Source organism: Epinephelus lanceolatus, chromosome 4, assembly GCF_041903045.1.
Source record: "Epinephelus lanceolatus isolate andai-2023 chromosome 4, ASM4190304v1, whole genome shotgun sequence".
NCBI classification, from domain to species: domain Eukaryota; kingdom Metazoa; phylum Chordata; class Actinopteri; order Perciformes; family Serranidae; genus Epinephelus; species Epinephelus lanceolatus.
In genome coordinates this window covers 49,247,072-49,266,713 of record NC_135737.1, presented here as the reverse complement: position 1 = coordinate 49,266,713, position 19,642 = coordinate 49,247,072, and the positions used below count along the sequence as shown (strand labels likewise).

Sequence of the window (19,642 nt, the reverse complement as noted above, 5' to 3'; positions counted from 1 at the left end):
GTTCAGTGTATATATACATGTGTATGTATTTTTTTTTAAATTATAACATTATGTTTTGACATGTTTACATTGTACATCTTGTATGTTACAAAATAAACATTTATATGTATGTATCATCAAAATTCAACATATATAAATATATATATACACATGTATATATGTTAAATTATATATATTTCATATATATTTATATATAACTTTTAATGTATATTTAATGTGCATATTTTGCACAACTTACATTTTTATACACTTTTTACATTTTATAGTATATATTTCATATATGACATATTCTATGTTTGATATATAAAACTTGTATATATGATACAACATACGCTTTGTTATATATACATTACTTTATACTTCATATTTCATATATAACATACATTCTGTTTGATAAGTTACATAACTTGTAGATTACATCACGTTAAATTAGAGCATAATCTATAAATCTTTCACATTGTATATCCTGTATGTTAAAGAATAAACATCTTATTTATAAACGTTTGTCTATATTTTATATATCACATCTTATATTTCATATAATACACAACTTTAATATGTAACTTTCATTATTTATATAACTTTTAATATACAACATGTATTTATGTCTGTGTATGTTATAATTAAAATTCAACATGTGTGTATGTTTTATATTTAACTTGAATATATTCTACAACTTGCTTTATCGAATATAGTTTATATTATAAATATATATTTCGTATATAACTTATATTCCCATTTTGTTTAAAAACTTACATAACTTGTAGATAATACATATTTATATACGTAAACATATACATCTTATTGTACATCATTTATACATATATATATGTGTATATATATATATATATATATATATAACTTCTATATAAGACAGCTGCAGCGTTTTATTGAATATAATAATCATGTTTTCTGTTTTTCTTCCTTCAGTTGTTTTTCTTCCACTTTATTTTTCCTCATGTTTCATTTTTAAATCTGTTTTTTTATGACTCAGTGAAAAAGACTTTATTAAAACCTTTTTTGAATCAGCGAGCTGTGGCAATAAAGTTTGGTTGAAGGATCAGAATCAGTCGTTCGTCTGTCAAAATCATTTTATTAAGAAAAAACATTTGGAAAAAAAACGACTATTCAAACATCAGGATACAAATCTGTAAAAATATAACAACAATAACAACAAAGGACCAACAGGTTTAAGGTGTCTGAAGTGAGGCATGCTGGGTAAGCACAAAGACATCATGGGAAATGTAGGACCCGGGTGTTTCTCAGAGTCAAGGAAGGATCCTGCAGAGACAGTCCTCCCTCTCATTCACTGGATCAGACTAACAAGTGTCCTCATGTGATCATCATTAACCCTCAGCAGACTGAGGAGGTTTCTCTTACTGTGACCAGTTTAACACTCTGTAATGTTGTTGGACAGTTTTAAACACGTGTCAGTATTGTCAGAGTCACGTGACTTTTAGGGAGAATATATTTCTGGATCATATTTAAGAGTAAGTGGAGTAATGGAGTAAAGCGCTCCATCTCTGCTGTGAATGATTCATTTAAACACTAACCCTCATCATGTGGCAGTGGACACATTATGAAGTGTCAATGAGGTTTCTGTCTGATACCGACTGTGCAGTGTTTGTGATGAACGATGACATTAGCTGGAGAACTGTCTGGAATGTGATTGGCTGATCTGTGTCCCCACACAAAGCTCCACCCCCTGATCAAATACTGAACAAACACACACACACACACACACTGGTCTATAATAACGATGATGTCACGAGGCGTGTGGTGGCGGTCAGCAGCGTGTCTCGTAGATGCCACTCCATCTGATGTAACAAACCCATCTGATGACATCATGGTCGCTGTAGTTGAGTTCTGGCTCGAACACCTTCAGACCTGAGGGAGCCTGAACGCCACACACATTGGGGGGGGGGGTTAATTTGTTAATGTGTTTAAATGATTTATTCCCGACTACTATATGCTTATGAATTATTTGTTGCAACGATTTTGACTAGCCTACTGTTTGGATGTTGATTATCTGAAACACATTTTCTTGGGCCTATAAATGAACGCCACTGAATCATGAAAGTAATATCTCAAGGTTTTTTTTGCACATCATCCTCTGACCACCAGAGTGTGTAACACACAAGCGGTAAGAAGTGCACTGGCTTTCTGAAATAATCATCTTCTGAATAATATCACGTAACGTTTAGCCATCATCTCACTTCCCTTCACTGATCAGAGTCGCTATGCTCTCGACGCTGCCGCCACAGCAGGTTTCCATGGCAACGCCTGTGAACTACAGAGATTAAATAGTCCGCTCAGCTGTGGCTTGTGAAAAACTCTTGATTTTAACTGTAAAACACATTAAAGCATAAATAATTGATTTAATATTAATGTCTTTGGTAAGTGACCATGGTATAAGTAAGAGTTAATGCCTGACGAGGTGTCCATGATCAGGAATGAATGGACTTTATCGCATCGTCCATTAATTCCTGATAATGGACATCTCGTCGGGCACTAACTCTTACTTATTTTTATTACGTATTTGAACTTAGTTTATAAGTGTATTACTTTATTATACATTTAATTAAAAAATGTAATGCTTATTCTTTACACTCATTTGAAGTTTATTTTTTAATATATTTATTTCCCATTTAATGTTTCTTTATTTTACATAAATTTTTAATGTATTTTTTTACACTTAATTTAAATTCATTTTTGAACGTATTTCCTTTATTTCACAATTGTTTTTTTTGTTTATAAGAAAAGATTTTTTTTAAAAAAATTGTATTTTACTTTTAATCCATCAATGTATTATTAATTTTTGCATTCATCATTTATTTCCATGAGTTAAATCAAACATGTTTATTAATTGCAGTGTGTGACACGTTCACCTCACCTTTTGCCTACGTCCTCTGAACTTCCTCCTTTGCCCTGCTTGTCGATGACGATCTTGTCGTTCATCCAGAACTTTACACTCTGGCATCCCGCTCAGGTAACTCTTCATCACCACATGCCCCGACAAGTGAGCGCTGAGCACCTGACCTGCACACATACACACACAGACGGTCAGGTGTGGGTGAGGATGGTGTGATGGCACCCTCTGGTGGATCACTGTAACACTCAGCTGCTCCTCACTAAACAACTATGATGCCCTTTCCGGCCATAGACATATATACGTAGACGCCGCATCGAGCGCTGAGCCGTACGTCAACGTCGCCGCCATATTGGATGTGGCAAGGCTGCGCTGTAAACTAATACAAGTGAATGGACTTAATTTCATAAAGCGTCTTTCTACAAAGAAATTCACATTAATGCCTCTCGTTTATTCATTCACACACACACTAATATACTTGGGAAACAGTTAGGCACCAAAACAATGTATTTGATCTTCTCAGATGGCTAAGATAAGAACTTTATTGATCCCACACAGGAGTAATTCACCATACATCAGCTATAGAGAACAAGGTAGTGCCGGAAAAAATACATCATATATAGCCTACACACATATATATATATACAGTACAGGCCAAAAGTTTGGACACACCTTCTCATTCAATGCGTTTTCTTTTTTTTCATGACTATTTACATTGTAGATTCTCACTGAAGGCATCAAAACTATGAATGAACACATGTGGAGTTATGTACTTAACAAAAAAAGGTGAAATAACTGAAAACATGTTTTATATTCTAGTTTCTTCAAAATAGCCACCCTTTGCTCTGATTACTGCTTTGCACACTCTTGGCATTCTCTCCATGAGCTTCAAGAGGTAGTCACCTGAAATGGTTTCCACTTCACACGTGTGCCTTATCAGGGTTAATTAGTGGAATTTCTTGCTTTATCAATGGGGTTGGGACCATCAGTTGTGTTGTGCAGAAGTCAGGTTAATACACAGCCGACAGCCCTATTGGACAACTGTTAAAATTCATATTATGGCAAGAACCAATCAGCTAACTAAAGAAAAACCAGTGGCCATCATTACTTTAAGAAATGAAGGTCAGTCAGTCCGGAAAATTGCAAAAACTTTAAATGTGTCCCCAAGTGGAGTCGCAAAAACCATCAAGCGCTACAACCAAACTGGCACACATGAGGACCGACCCAGGAAAGGAAGACCAAGAGTCACCTCTGCTTCTGAGGATAAGTTCATCCGAGTCACCAGCCTCAGAAATGGCAAGTTAACAGCAGCTCAGATCAGAGACCAGATGAATGCCACACAGAGTTCTAGCAGCAGACCCATCTCTAGAACAACTGTTAAGAGGAGACTGCGCCAATCAGGCCTTCATGGGCAAATAGCTGCTAGGAAACCACTGCTAAGGAGAGGCAACAAGCAGAAGAGATTTGTTTGGGCCAAGAAACACAAGGAATGGACATTAGACCAGTGGAAATCTGTGCTTTGGTCTGATGAGTCCAAATTTGAGATCTTTGGTTCCAACCGCCGTGTCTTTGTGAGACGCAGAAAAGGTGAACGGATGGATTCCACATGCCTGGTTCCCACTGTGAAGCATGGAGGAGGAGGTGTGATGGTGTGGGGGTGTTTTGCTGGTGACACTGTTGGGGATTTATTCAAAATTGAAGGCACACTGAACCAGCATGGCTACCACAGCATCCTGCAGCGACATGCCATCCCATCCGGTTTGCGTTTAGTTGGACGATCATTTATTTTTCAACAGGACAATGACCCCAAACACACCTCCAGGCTGTGTAAGGGCTATTTGACCAAGAAGGAGAGTGATGGAGTGCTGCGGCAGATGACCTGGCCTCCACAGTCACCGGACCTGAACCCAATCCAGATGGTTTGGGGTGAGCTGGACCGCAGAGTGAAGGCAAAAGGGCCAACAAGTGCTAAACACCTCTGGGAACTCCTTCAAGACTGTTGGAAAACCATTTCAGGTGACTACCTCTTGAAGCTCATGGAGAGAATGCCAAGAGTGTGCAAAGCAGTAATCAGAGCAAAGGGTGGCTATTTTGAAGAAACTAGAATATAAAACATGTTTTCAGTTATTTCACCTTTTTTTGTTAAGTACATAACTCCACATGTGTTCATTCATAGTTTTGATGCCTTCAGTGAGAATCTACAATGTAAATAGTCATGAAAATAAAGAAAACGCATTGAATGAGAAGGTGTGTCCAAACTTTTGGCCTGTACTATATATATATATATATATGTATAGGCTATATATGATGTATTTTTTCCGGCACTACTGTATATATATATATATATATATATATATATATATATATATATATATATATATATATATTTGATGTATTTTTTCCGGCACTACTGTATATATATATATATATATATATATATATATATATTTGATGCATTTTTTCCGGCACTACCTTGTTCTCTATAGCTGATGTAAGGTGAATTACTCCTGTGTGGGATCAATAAAGTTCTTATCTTAGCCATCTGAGAAGATCAAATACATTGTTTTGGTGCCTAACTGTTTCCCAAGTATATTAGTGTGTGTGTGAATGAATAAACGAGAGGCATTAACGTAAATCTCTTTGTAGAAAGGCGCTTTATGAAATTAAGTCCATTCACTTGTATTAGTTTACAGCGCAGCCTTGCCACATCCAATATGGCGGCGACGTTGACGTACGGCTCAGCGCTCGATGCGGCGTCTACGTATATATGTCTATGTTTCCGGCCCTGCGCTGGTTATGTACAGTAACCGCTAGTGACAGTCATTACGAGGAAGACCGTCAGGGGGCCCCTGGGCCCTGGAGCAACCGTTCCCGTGTCCCCACAGCAGCTCTGCTGATAGACACATTTCATGGAAGAACTGAATGGTTTCTGCTCTTAGTGCTGTTAAAGATGAATTTTCTGTTTCATTTTAAGGGTGCCTGGACATGTACATGTGCAATAGTTTCAGGACCCGCATCAGTGGTAGAGTGCTATGTCAGTTACCTCGTGGGGAGGTTGACATATGTGAGGACAGTTACCTTGCGGGGACAGGAGCAGTTGACATGTGTGAGGACAGTTACCTTGTGGAGACAGGAGCAGTTGACATGTGTGAGGACAGTTACCTTGCAGAGACAGGAGCAGTTGACATGTGTGAGGACAGTTACCTTGCGGGGACAGGAACAGGTTGACATGTGTGAGGACAGTTACCTTGTGGAGACAGGAGCAGTTGACATGTGTGAGGACAGTTACCTTGCAGAGACAGGAGCAGTTGACATGTGTGAGGACAGTTACCTTGCGGGGACAGGAACAGGTTGACATGTGTGAGGACAGTTACCTTGCGGGGACAGGAACAGGTTGACGCTCTCCAACACATCCAGGAGGAGCTTGTTCCGTCTGTCCTTGATTCCTTCCCGCCTCCAGCCAATCTGACCCATCACCTGACAGGTGATCTGAGACTACTCCTCTTTGGTCTGTGGGCGGAGACAAACGTCTGATTGGCTGCTGGATCGGACGTCAATGTCACCGCCATATTGGAGAAATATGAACGTTAACAGTTCTGTTTATTTAGGAGGACCGCAGGACAGTGTGAGTCTCTGATTCGGCGGTGAGGTTGACACATCGCTGTGACATCACAGACTGTAAATAAAGATGGCCGACATGTCTCCATTTTGTCCCCACAATGAAGCCAAACTTTGGACATGGCCACCGCCATCTTGCTCTGGTGGTGATTCTGGTCATTTGGAGCCAGAATCTGTGCAGGAGAGGCCCCGCCGACACACCTGTCCGACCACTAGTGAGCAGCCCTCCGATTGGCTCACACTGCTGTCAGTCATGATGTCACATCTCCTGTTAACAGTGTCAGGTAACTGAACTGATGATGATGATGATGATGAGCTCAGGTCTCTGAGCTCTGAGGGTAACTGCAGGACACACACAAACAAACAAACAAACAAACAAACAAACAGCAGCTTGGCGTCGGCTCCCGTCGGCACTGTATTTTCTTTAGGTTTTGATTTTCTCATCCAACGCTTACAAAAATCAAAACCTAAAAAAACCACAGAGCGGCAGAAAGACGGTGGTGTCACGTGGCGGAGGGACCACTTCCTGTTGGAGTTTAAACACCTGACCTTTGATCTGTCACAGCTTCCTGTCCCTCCCTTTCAAAGTAAAAGTTTACCGTCTGACGAAGTTGTTCTCGACGTTCTCCTTGCTAAGCGGACATGACGTCACACATCTTGTAGAAGAACTGGAACACCATGGTGGTGTCGATGTTCCGCTGAGTGACGGCTGCCAGCCAGATGTTGGAGCGCTTCACGTGGAAGAAGCTGGTGCGGCGGTGGATGACACTGTCTTGGAGGCGTCCACGGCGATCCTCCTGGACAGAGACAACACGGGACCACTGCAGTACAACTGCAGGCTCTCAGTGTGTGACAACATTATGGGATGGATCCCTGCAGAGACAGAGATCAGGATCAGGGTTAACAAACTCTGAGCCTGAGCTGAGAAACAGAACAGCTGATCACAATCAGTTCAATCAGCCTGAGGGAAGCGTGTTCAGGGTGAGCTTATAAAGACATCATCAGTAGAGTGCAGATAACATGATTCTCAGAGACAGGAAGCAGAACTTCTTTCATCCCAACTGAAGACATGAAACAAATCTCTTGCGTCAGCTGCAGCTGAACATCGTGAGGTGTGATGGGAACAGACTGTAGAGTTAATAGGTAATGTGAGGTGATGTCATGTGATGAGGTCATGTGTCTAACATACAGAAACATGTTTCTATCTTAACAGTGTTCATATATTTGAACCGCAGAGTCTTTGAATATATGAAAAGTATTCATGAATCACTGCATCATGTGTCCACGTAGATTCATTTCTCATTAACACTGACAAACCTGCAGTTCTTTTTTTAAACATTATTTTTTGGGTTTTGTTCCCTGATTTATGTCCACGGAAAACCACAACAAGGGTCCAAAGTCTTTTCAGAGCCAGAGACACTTTTCTTACGGGCCGACAAACCGCTGTCTCTCTGATGTGTTCAGTGTCTCTGATGTTATAAAGAAAAGAATCAAAGGACAATGCATAAAATGTGCTGTGATGATAATGTAAATCCAGGATGTGTAATATGTGATATATGTGGGTGGAACAGATTGTTAGATAAATGATAGAGTGTGAGGTCAAACAGTATCTTTCATATAGACACTCCTCCAGGGAGACATCCAAACAGGCTCTAATCACCTTCTCCTTACACAACAGCCTCTGAATACACTGGGCCTCAACCTCCACCACTTCATTCACTAAAGGACACGCCATGTTTCTACTTCCTGCTACACGCTCAGCCTCAGGCTGACATGAAGCAAACCTGTGACTCAGCAGGTTAGCTTCACAGAGTATGTTGCCATAGTAACTGACTCAGGGTTACACTGAGCTGGCTTTGTGAAATGGAAAACTCAGAGTTTCATCTCAGGCTGAACAAACTCAGAGTTTCACTGCTCCCTTTTGTCATGGTGACCTGCAGGACTCACCTGATGTCATCGCGGTACACCCTGGAGATCAACACCTCCTCCTTGTGGGTATAGATGAAGGGTCCTCCGATCATGGCCGACAGCCGTCACTCAGATGGAGCTGATCATGAAGAGTCACTGTGGCACAGAGAGGAAGAGGAGGATGAAGACGATCTAACAGATTGTCAGGTAATAAAACAGATCCTGATATAAAACAGATCCTGATGATAAAACAGATCCTGATGATAAAACAGATCCCGATGATAAAACAGATCCTGATATAAAACAGATCCCGATGATAAAACAGATCCTGATATAAAACAGATCCTGATATAAAACAGATCCTGGTGATAAAACAGATCCTGATATAAAACAGATCCTGATGATAAAACAGATCCTGATGATAAAACACATCCTGATGATAAAACAGATCCTGATATAAAACAGATCCTGATATAAAACAGATCCTGGTGATAAAACAGATCCTGATATAAAACAGATCCTGATGATAAAACAGATCCTGATATAAAACAGATCCTGGTGATAAAACAGATCCTGATATAAAACAGATTCTGATGATAAAACAGATCCTGATATAAAACAGATCCTGATATAAAACAGATCCTGATGATAAAACAGATCCCGATGACAAAACAGATCCCGATGATAAAACAGATCCTGATATAAAACAGATCCTGATATAAAACAGATCCTGATATAAAACAGATCCCGATGACAAAACAGATCCCGATGACAAAACAGATCCCGATGATAAAACAGATCCTGATATAAAACAGATCCTGATATAAAACAGATCCCGATAATAAAACAGATCCTGATGATAAAACAGATCCTGATATAAAACAGATCCCGATAATAAAACAGATCCTGATGATAAAACAGATCCTGATATAAAACAGATCCTGATATAAAACAGATCCTGATAATAAAACAGATCCCGATGACAAAACAGATCCCGATGATAAAACAGATCCTGATATAAAACACATCCTGATATAAAACAGATCCCGATAATAAAACAGATCCTGATGATAAAACAGATCCTGATATAAAACAGATCCTGATATAAAACACATCCTGATGATAAAACAGATCCTGATGATAAAACAGATCCTGATATAAAACACATCCTGATATAAAACAGATCCTGGTGATAAAACAGATCCTGATATAAAACAGATCCTGATGATAAAACAGATCCTGATATAAAACAGATCCCGATAATAAAACAGATCCTGATATAAAACAGATCCTGATGATAAAACACATCCTGATATAAAACAGATCCTGATAATAAAACAGATCCTGATGATAAAACAGATCCTGATATAAAACAGATCCTGATATAAAACAGATCCTGATAATAAAACAGATCCTGATGATAAAACACATCCTGATATAAAACAGATCCTGATAATAAAACAGATCCCGATGACAAAACAGATCCCGATGATAAAACAGATCCTGATATAAAACACATCCTGATATAAAACAGATCCCGATAATAAAACAGATCCTGATGATAAAACAGATCCTGATATAAAACACATCCTGATATAAAACACATCCTGATGATAAAACAGATCCTGATGATAAAACAGATCCTGATATAAAACACATCCTGATATAAAACAGATCCTGGTGATAAAACAGATCCTGATATAAAACAGATCCTGATGATAAAACAGATCCTGATATAAAACAGATCCCGATAATAAAACAGATCCTGATATAAAACAGATCCTGATGATAAAACACATCCTGATATAAAACAGATCCTGATATAAAACAGATCCTGATATAAAACAGATCCCGATAATAAAACAGATCCCGATGATAAAAACTAAGATGAAATCTGTGTTTAATTGTCGTTGACGAGATGTGATGTTAATGTTGGTGACTGTCGACACTGGCTACGGTTACATGATAGCTTCTCATTCAGAATGAAATAAATCTGAATGAAATCATTCTGAATTAAAGTCTTTCCAGGTAGTTTACATGGGAAATATTCATTCTGAATGAGGGTTTACACAGAGATCAGTTCAATCACCTTTATTCAGGTCTGCGCAAGGTTTGGGGCAGGGAAGGTTTCTGATTGGGGGGCGGGGCGGATGTTACGTGTTTATGTTTACCGGAAGAAAACACTGTATAGTCCTCGCTCCGGATAACAAGATGCTTGATGACGCCGTTCTTAGTGCGTTTTTCAGGTGTGTTTTGCTTATATTCTTGAAACAGCAGTACGACAACAACCTTGTTCTGCTAATGCTTCGTCTGTTGAAGAGGAGAAGGGAGGTAGAAGGTCGAAGAAGGGAGATAGAGGACCGTGCTGTGGAGAATGGAAACCGGTGAGCTCAACGAGTCCGACTGCTCTATCTCAGCCCGTTGCTATGCAGCTCGTTGCTATGCGCACTATATACGTCATCGCGCCAGAAGGGCAAGGAAACGAGCATGCGCAGAAAGACCGGAACGAATTTAAAGAGGAATGAGTGTATACATGCACACAAAATTCTTACATTCGGAATGACAAACGGAATAAACCACCCCCTTTAATCGGATTTAATTTTCAATCGGAATGACCGTTTACATGACCACTTTTAATCGGAATGGCCTTTCATTCCGATTAAAAGTGGAATTAAACTGGGCATGTAAACGTATTGACTGACAGCTTACTTGATCTTCAGATGCGTAATGAGCGTCAGGCTGTTAACTCCAGTAAATAGTCTGCACCAGTTTGACAGTTGTAAATAATCAACGTGCTTGAGAGCATCACAAGAGATGCTGAGCTTCTCAAATGATGGTCAGTGTGTGTGTTCATAAATCATTAAACCTGTCACACACTGCTGGAGACATGACACACACACATCATTTCATACACCCTGTCACCTTGAGTCTGAAAACACAGATAGAAAACATCAGGACTAAAGGTGAATAATCATTTTTAATTTTCGTCGACTAAAATCTTTTAAATTTTCAAATGAAACTTTTTGAAGTTTCAACTAAAATATTTGCGTTTTGTCAACTAAAACTGTGAAGGATAAAAATGACTAAAATGTGACTGACACTAATAAACACGTTCGTCAGAATGAACACTGACGGCAGCTCAATTATGTTTCATATGAAAACAAGTTTCAGCTGGAAAATGAACCTGTAAAACAACGAACACTACAATGAACTGATGGCTGCTGTCTGCGCTGTAAAATCAAAATGAATATATTTGTCATGTGATGTGTTGGGCCTTCAGTGTCAGTTTTGACTCTGATTCTGGATCACCGTGAATGTTTTTATCATTTATTTATTTATTGACTTTATACAAACTGTCATGTTAATGTGTGTTCGATTAGCTGTTCACTGTCCCTTTAACATCACAGCTGCTAGTTAGCATGTTAGCTTAGCTGCAGTTCAAACCAGCATACAACACTAGAAATGCTAACCATGTTAATATAAAATACAAGTATTAGCTGATGTCACTCTGCAGCGGTGAGAGCTCACACATCATGTTCCACCATCAAACCCATCGTTTGAACGCATTCCGAAAATCTGACATTTTTATGTATTTTCATATTTTCTGACTTAACTAATCAATATCCCGACAGCATATTTTAACAGATGGTAATTTTAGGTTATTCTGGTACTTTCGGCACACAAATAAAAGAACATTCATTTCTCATTCCTGCAAGATTTATACGTTTAATGTTGAAAGTCGTTGCGGCTATCACTCTGATCCACTGAACGCTTTCCGAACTACATTTAAAAATCCGACATTTTAATGTATTTCCATATTTTTTGACTCAGCTAATCAATAATCCGGCGGGACATCTGAACAGATTGTAACCTTTAGTTCATCTGTTACTTTCGGCACACAAGTAAAAGAACATTCATTTCTCATTCCTGCAAGATTTATACGTTTAATGTTGAAAGTCGTTCCCGCCATCAAATCTGATCCACTGAACGCTTTCCGAACTACATTTAAAAATCCGACATTTTTATGTGCTTTCATATATTTTCACTCAATATACACACAACACGAACGAACATTGTAAAAGGTGGTAATCGAGGTTCTGCTGGTGTTTTCGGCACACAAGTAAACCAACAATCAATTGTCATTCCAGTGGATTTACCCGTTAAACGTTAGGCGAATCACAGCAACCTCAAGTTACCGCCCAGTCACGTAGCATAATTACGATGTGGATAAAAATGATCGGTGAGACAGTGAAACATTCGGCTGAAAAGTCGCACCAACACGTAACTGAGCTGCAGTTTGTATGCGCCGAATTGAAAAGTGGTGCTTATTGATTTATAGCCGATAATCGTTAACGACCTACTCGTTCGCTCTGCTATCGATCAGCGATACATCACTGGAAATCGGGTTTTTTAAATGGCCGTTCGTAGCTAGCTGCTAGCAACAGTTGCTAACGTTACCGCAGCAGACAGACGGTCACTTCCCGGCTGCTGCAGTGCAGACAGACAGACAGACAGACAGATGGACACACAGACGGTGTTACCCGTCCTCCGGGCTCTTACCGGCTCCGGTACCGGCTCCGCTGTAGCTCTCGGCTGCCTCACGAAGAACCTCGCGGGCCCCGCCGTCTCTCCATCCGGACATTTGACCGTGAAAAGCGGACGCTCCGGTCTCCTCCGGTCTCCTCCGGTCTGAGGCAAGATGTCGGCGGATGGAGCGGACCGTCAGCTGACGGCAGTCCCGGCCGGGCCGCGTCCCGTTCAGATCCACCGGCCTCCTTCACCGGGACTCCTCCGGTCTGCACGGAGCTGCGCTTTAACTCAACGCGTCTGCCGTTAACTCTGTCGGTCTCAGTCTCACACCGACGGTTTACCGGGTGCTGCTCCGCCGCTCTGACCGACCACCGTCACCGAGGAGGCGGGGGAGCGAATTGGGACGCATCTCTTCCTCCTCCCTCCCTACCTTCCTCCTCCTCCTCCTCCTCCTGTGAGAGGAGACAGGAGGCTCTCCATATGAATCCTGATCAGTCACATCACACTGACCTGAGATCAGCACGAGACTCGCACACACGCCATCAGACACTATGTTTCCTCAGACCTCAGATCAGTTCACATACAGCAGGTCAGTACAGTGATCCCGCTGCTACACCTGATCCCGCTGCTACACCTGATCCCACTGCTACACCTGATCCCACTGCTACACCTGATCCCACTCCAACACCTGATCCCACTCCTACACCTGATCCTGGTCCAGATCCTCCACCTTGCTTCACTTACACCTTCACGGTGCACATGCCTACAGTCACATGATTAACCACTTAGTACTCACATTCTGTCCTGCAGTAAAAGTACTCACACTACAGTGTAGAAATACTTCCCGTCAGAGTCCTGCAGAGAGCTGATCCTGATAAACACACCTGTGACCCTGCAGAGAGCTGATCCTGATAAACACACCTGTGACCCTGCAGAGAGCTGATCCTGATAAACACACCTGTGACCCTGCAGAGAGCTGATCCTGATCATGATAAACACACCTGTGATCCTGCAGAGAGCTGATCCTGATCCTGATAAACACACCTGTGACCCTGTAGAGAGCTGATCCTGATAAACACACCTGTGATCCTGCAGAGAGCTGATCCTGATAAACACACCTGTGACCCTGCAGAGAGCTGATCCTGATCCTGATAAACACACCTGTGACCCTGCAGAGAGCTGATCCTGATAAACACACCTGTGATCCTACAGAGAGCTGATCCTGATAAACACACCTATGATCCTACAGAGAGCTGATCCTGATCCTGATAAACACACCTGTGATCCTGCAGAGAGCTGATCCTGATCCTGATAAACACACCTGTGATCCTGCAGAGAGCTGATCCTGATCCTGATAAACACACCTGTGATCCTACAGAGAACTGATCCTGATAAACACACCTATGATCCTACAGAGAACTGATCCTGATCCTGATAAACACACCTGTGACTCTGCAGAGAGCTGATCCTAATCCTGATAAACACACCTGTGATCCTGCAGAGAGCTGATCCTGATAAACACACCTGTGACCCTGTAGAGAGCTGATCCTGATAAACACACCTGTGATCCTGCAGAGAGCTGATCCTGATCCTGATAAACACACCTGTGACCCTGCAGAGAGCTGATCCTGATAAACACACATGTGACCCTGCAGAGAGCTGATCCTGATAAACACACCTGTGATCCTGCAGAGAGCTGATCCTGATCCTGATAAACACACCTGTGATCCTGCAGAGAGCTGATCCTGATCCTGATAAACACACCTGTGACCCTGCAGAGAGCTGATCCTGATCCTGATAAACACACATGTGATCCTGCCGAGAGCTGATCCTGATAAACACACCTGTGACCCTGCAGAGAGCTGATCCTGATAAACACACCTATGATCCTGCAGAGAGCTGATCCTGATCCTGATAAACACACCTGTGACCCTGCAGAGAGCTGATCCTGATAAACACACATGTGACCCTGCAGAGAGCTGATCCTGATAAACACACCTGTGATCCTGCAGAGAGCTGATCCTGATCCTGATAAACACACATGTGACCCTGCTGAGAGCTGATCCTGATAAACACACCTGTGATCCTGCAGAGAGCTGATCCTGATCCTGATAAACACACCTGTGATCCTGCAGAGAGCTGATCCTGATAAACACACCTGTGATCCTGCAGAGAGCTGATCCTGATCCTGATAAACACATCTGTGACCCTGCAGAGTGCTGATCCTGATCCTGATAAACACACATGTGACCCTGCTGAGAGCTGATCCTGATAAACACACCTGTGATCCTGCAGAGAGCTGATCCTGATAAACACACCTGTGATCCTGCAGAGAGCTGAGCCTGATCCTGATAAACACACCTGTGATCCTGCAGAGAGCTGATCCTGATAAACACACCTGTGACCCTGCAGAGAGCTGATCCTGATAAACACACCTATGATCCTGCAGAGAGCTGATCCTGATCCTGATAAACACACCTGTGACCCTGCAGAGAGCTGATTCTGATAAACACACCTGTGATCCTGCAGAGAGCTGATCCTGATCCTGATAAACACACCTGTGACCTTGCAGAGAGCTGATTCTGATAAACACACCTGTGACCCTGCAGAGAGCTGATCCTGATAAACACACATGTGACCCTGCAGAGAGCTGATCCTGATCCTGATAAACACACATGTGACCCTGCTGAGAGCTGATCCTGATAAACACACCTGTGATCCTGCAGAGAGCTGATCCTGATCCTGATAAACACACCTGTGACCCTGCTGAGAGCTGATCCTGATAAACACACCTGTGATCCTGCAGAGAGCTGATCCTGATCCTGATAAACACACCTGTGATCCTGCAGAGAGCTGATCCTGATAAACACACCTGTGATCCTGCAGAGAGCTGATCCTGATCCTGATAAACACACCTGTGACCCTGCAGAGAGCTGATCCTGATCCTGATAAACACACATGTGACCCTGCTGAGAGCTGATCCTGATAAACACACCTGTGATCCTGCAGAGAGCTGATCCTGATAAACACACCTGTGATCCTGCAGAGAGCTGAGCCTGATCCTGATAAACACACCTGTGATCCTGCAGAGAGCTGAGCCTGATAAACACACCTATGATCCTGCAGAGAGCTGATCCTGATCCTGATAAACACACCTGTGACCCTGCAGAGAGCTGATCCTGATAAACACACCTGTGACCCTGCAGAGAGCTGATCCTGATCCTGATAAACACACCTGTGACCCTGCAGAGAGCTGATCCTGATCCTGATAAACACACATGTGACCCTGCTGAGAGCTGATCCTGATAAACACACCTGTGATCCTGCAGAGAGCTGATCCTGATAAACACACCTGTGATCCTGCAGAGAGCTGAGCCTGATCCTGATAAACACACCTGTGATCCTGCAGAGAGCTGATCCTGATAAACACACCTATGATCCTGCAGAGAGCTGATCCTGATCCTGATAAACACACCTGTGACCCTGCAGAGAGCTGATCCTGATAAACATACATGTGACCCTGCAGAGAGCTGATCCTGATCCTGATAAACACACCTGTGATCCTGCAGAGAGCTGATCCTGATCCTGATAAACACACCTGTGACCCTGCAGAGAGCTGATCCTGATAAACACACTTGTGACCCTGCTGAGAGCTGATCCTGATAAACACACCTGTGACCCTGCAGAGAGCTGATCCTGATCCTGATAAACACACCTGTGACCCTGCTGAGAGCTGATCCTGATAAACACACTTGTGACCCTGCAGAGAGCTGATCCTGATAAACACACCTGTGACCCTGCTGAGAGCTGATCCTGATAAACACACCTGTGATCCCGCAGAGAGCTGATCCTGATCCTGATAAACACACCTGTGACCCTGCAGAGAGCTGAGCCTGATAAACACACATGTGACCCTGCAGAGAGCTGATCCTGATAAACACACCTGTGATCCTGCAGAGAGCTGATCCTGATAAACACACCTGTGATCCTGCAGAGAGCTGATTCTGATCCTGATAAACACACCTGTGATCCTGCAGAGAGCTGATCCTGATAAACACACCTATGATCCTGCAGAGAGCTGATCCTGATCCTGATAAACACACCTGTGACCCTGCAGAGAGCTGATCCTGATAAACACACCTGTGACCCTGCAGAGAGCTGATCCTGATCCTGATAAACACACATGTGACCCTGCTGAGAGCTGATCCTGATAAACACACCTGTGATCCTGCAGAGAGCTGATCCTGATAAACACACCTGTGATCCTGCAGAGAGCTGAGCCTGATCCTGATAAACACACCTGTGATCCTGCAGAGAGCTGATCCTGATAAACACACCTATGATCCTGCAGAGAGCTGATCCTGATCCTGATAAACACACCTGTGACCCTGCAGAGAGCTGATCCTGATAAACACACATGTGACCCTGCAGAGAGCTGATCCTGATCCTGATAAACACACCTGTGATCCTGCAGAGAGCTGATCCTGATCCTGATAAACACACCTGTGACCCTGCAGAGAGCTGATCCTGATAAACACACTTGTGACCCTGCTGAGAGCTGATCCTGATAAACACACCTGTGACCCTGCAGAGAGCTGATCCTGATCCTGATAAACACACCTGTGACCCTGCTGAGAGCTGATCCTGATAAACACACTTGTGACCCTGCAGAGAGCTGATCCTGATAAACACACCTGTGACCCTGCTGAGAGCTGATCCTGATAAACACACCTGTGATCCCGCAGAGAGCTGATCCTGATCCTGATAAACACACCTGTGACCCTGCAGAGAGCTGAGCCTGATAAACACACATGTGACCCTGCAGAGAGCTGATCCTGATAAACACACCTGTGATCCTGCAGAGAGCTGATCCTGATAAACACACCTGTGATCCTGCAGAGAGCTGATTCTGATCCTGATAAACACACCTGTGATCCTGCAGAGAGCTGATCCTGATAAACACACCTGTGATCTTGCAGAGAGCTGATCCTGATAAACACACCTGTGATCCTGCAGAGAGCTGATCCTGATCCTGATAAACACACCTGTGACCCTGCAGAGAGCTGATCCTGATAAACACACCTGTGACCCTGCAGAGAGCTGATCCTGATAAACACACCTGTGACCCTGCAGAAAGCTGATCCTGATAAACACACCTGTGATCCTGCCGAGAGCTGATCCTGATAAACACACCTGTGACCCTGCAGAGAGCTGATCCTGATCCTGATGAACACACCTGTGATCCTGCAGAGAGCTGATCCTGATAAACACACCTGTGACTCTGCAGAGAGCTGATCCTGATAAACACACCTGTGACCCTGCAGAGAGCTGATCCTGATCCTGATAAACACACCTGTGATCCTGCAGAGAGCTGATTCTGATCCCGATAAACACACCTGTGATCCTGCAGAGAGCTGATCCTGATAAACACACCTATGATCCTACAGAGAGCTGATCCTGATCCTGATAAACACACCTGTGATCCTGCAGAGAGCTGATCCTGATCCTGATAAACACACCTGTGATCCTACAGAGAACTGATCCTGATCCTGATAAACACACCTGTGACCCTGCAGAGAGCTGATCCTGATCCTGATAAACACACATGTGACCCTGCTGAGAGCTGATCCTGATAAACACACCTGTGATCCTGCAGAGAGCTGATCCTGATAAACACACCTGTGATCCTGCAGAGAGCTGAGCCTGATCCTGATAAACACACCTGTGATCCTGCAGAGAGCTGATCCTGATAAACACACCTGTGACCCTGCAGAGAGCTGATCCTGATCCTGATAAACACACCTGTGACCCTGCTGAGAGCTGATCCTGATAAACACACTTGTGACCCTGCAGAGAGCTGATCCTGATAAACACACCTGTGACCCTGCTGAGAGCTGATCCTGATAAACACACCTGTGATCCCGCAGAGAGCTGATCCTGATCCTGATAAACACACCTGTGACCCTGCAGAGAGCTGAGCCTGATAAACACACATGTGACCCTGCAGAGAGCTGATCCTGATAAACACACCTGTGATCCTGCAGAGAGCTGATCCTGATAAACACACCTGTGATCCTGCAGAGAGCTGATTCTGATCCTGATAAACACACCTGTGATCCTGCAGAGAGCTGATCCTGATAAACACACCTGTGATCTTGCAGAGAGCTGATCCTGATAAACACACCTGTGATCCTGCAGAGAGCTGATCCTGATCCTGATAAACACACCTGTGACCCTGCAGAGAGCTGATCCTGATAAACACACCTGTGACCCTGCAGAGAGCTGATCCTGATAAACACACCTGTGACCCTGCAGAAAGCTGATCCTGATAAACACACCTGTGATCCTGCCGAGAGCTGATCCTGATAAACACACCTGTGACCCTGCAGAGAGCTGATCCTGATCCTGATGAACACACCTGTGATCCTGCAGAGAGCTGATCCTGATAAACACACCTGTGACTCTGCAGAGAGCTGATCCTGATAAACACACCTGTGACCCTGCAGAGAGCTGATCCTGATCCTGATAAACACACCTGTGATCCTGCAGAGAGCTGATTCTGATCCCGATAAACACACCTGTGATCCTGCAGAGAGCTGATCCTGATAAACACACCTATGATCCTACAGAGAGCTGATCCTGATCCTGATAAACACACCTGTGATCCTGCAGAGAGCTGATCCTGATCCTGATAAACACACCTGTGATCCTACAGAG

The 19,642-nt window shown here is 43.1% G+C and overlaps 1 protein-coding gene across 1 annotated transcript; it reads right to left on the bottom strand.

Annotated features, from left to right (window-relative positions):
- Window positions 1–1,076: 1,076 nt before the first annotated feature.
- On the bottom strand, window positions 1,077–13,095 carry LOC117260372 (uncharacterized). The gene is made up of 6 exons (XM_078167439.1): window positions 12,956–13,095; window positions 8,435–8,551; window positions 7,087–7,360; window positions 6,244–6,379; window positions 2,894–3,039; window positions 1,077–1,897 (listed from the first exon to the last, which is right to left on the bottom strand). Exons 4-6 carry the CDS (start codon window positions 6,341–6,343, stop codon window positions 1,787–1,789), a joined length of 357 nt encoding a protein of 118 aa, XP_078023565.1. The 5' UTR covers window positions 6,344–6,379; window positions 7,087–7,360; window positions 8,435–8,551; window positions 12,956–13,095; the 3' UTR covers window positions 1,077–1,786.
- Between the last annotated feature and the right edge of the window lie 6,547 nt (window positions 13,096–19,642).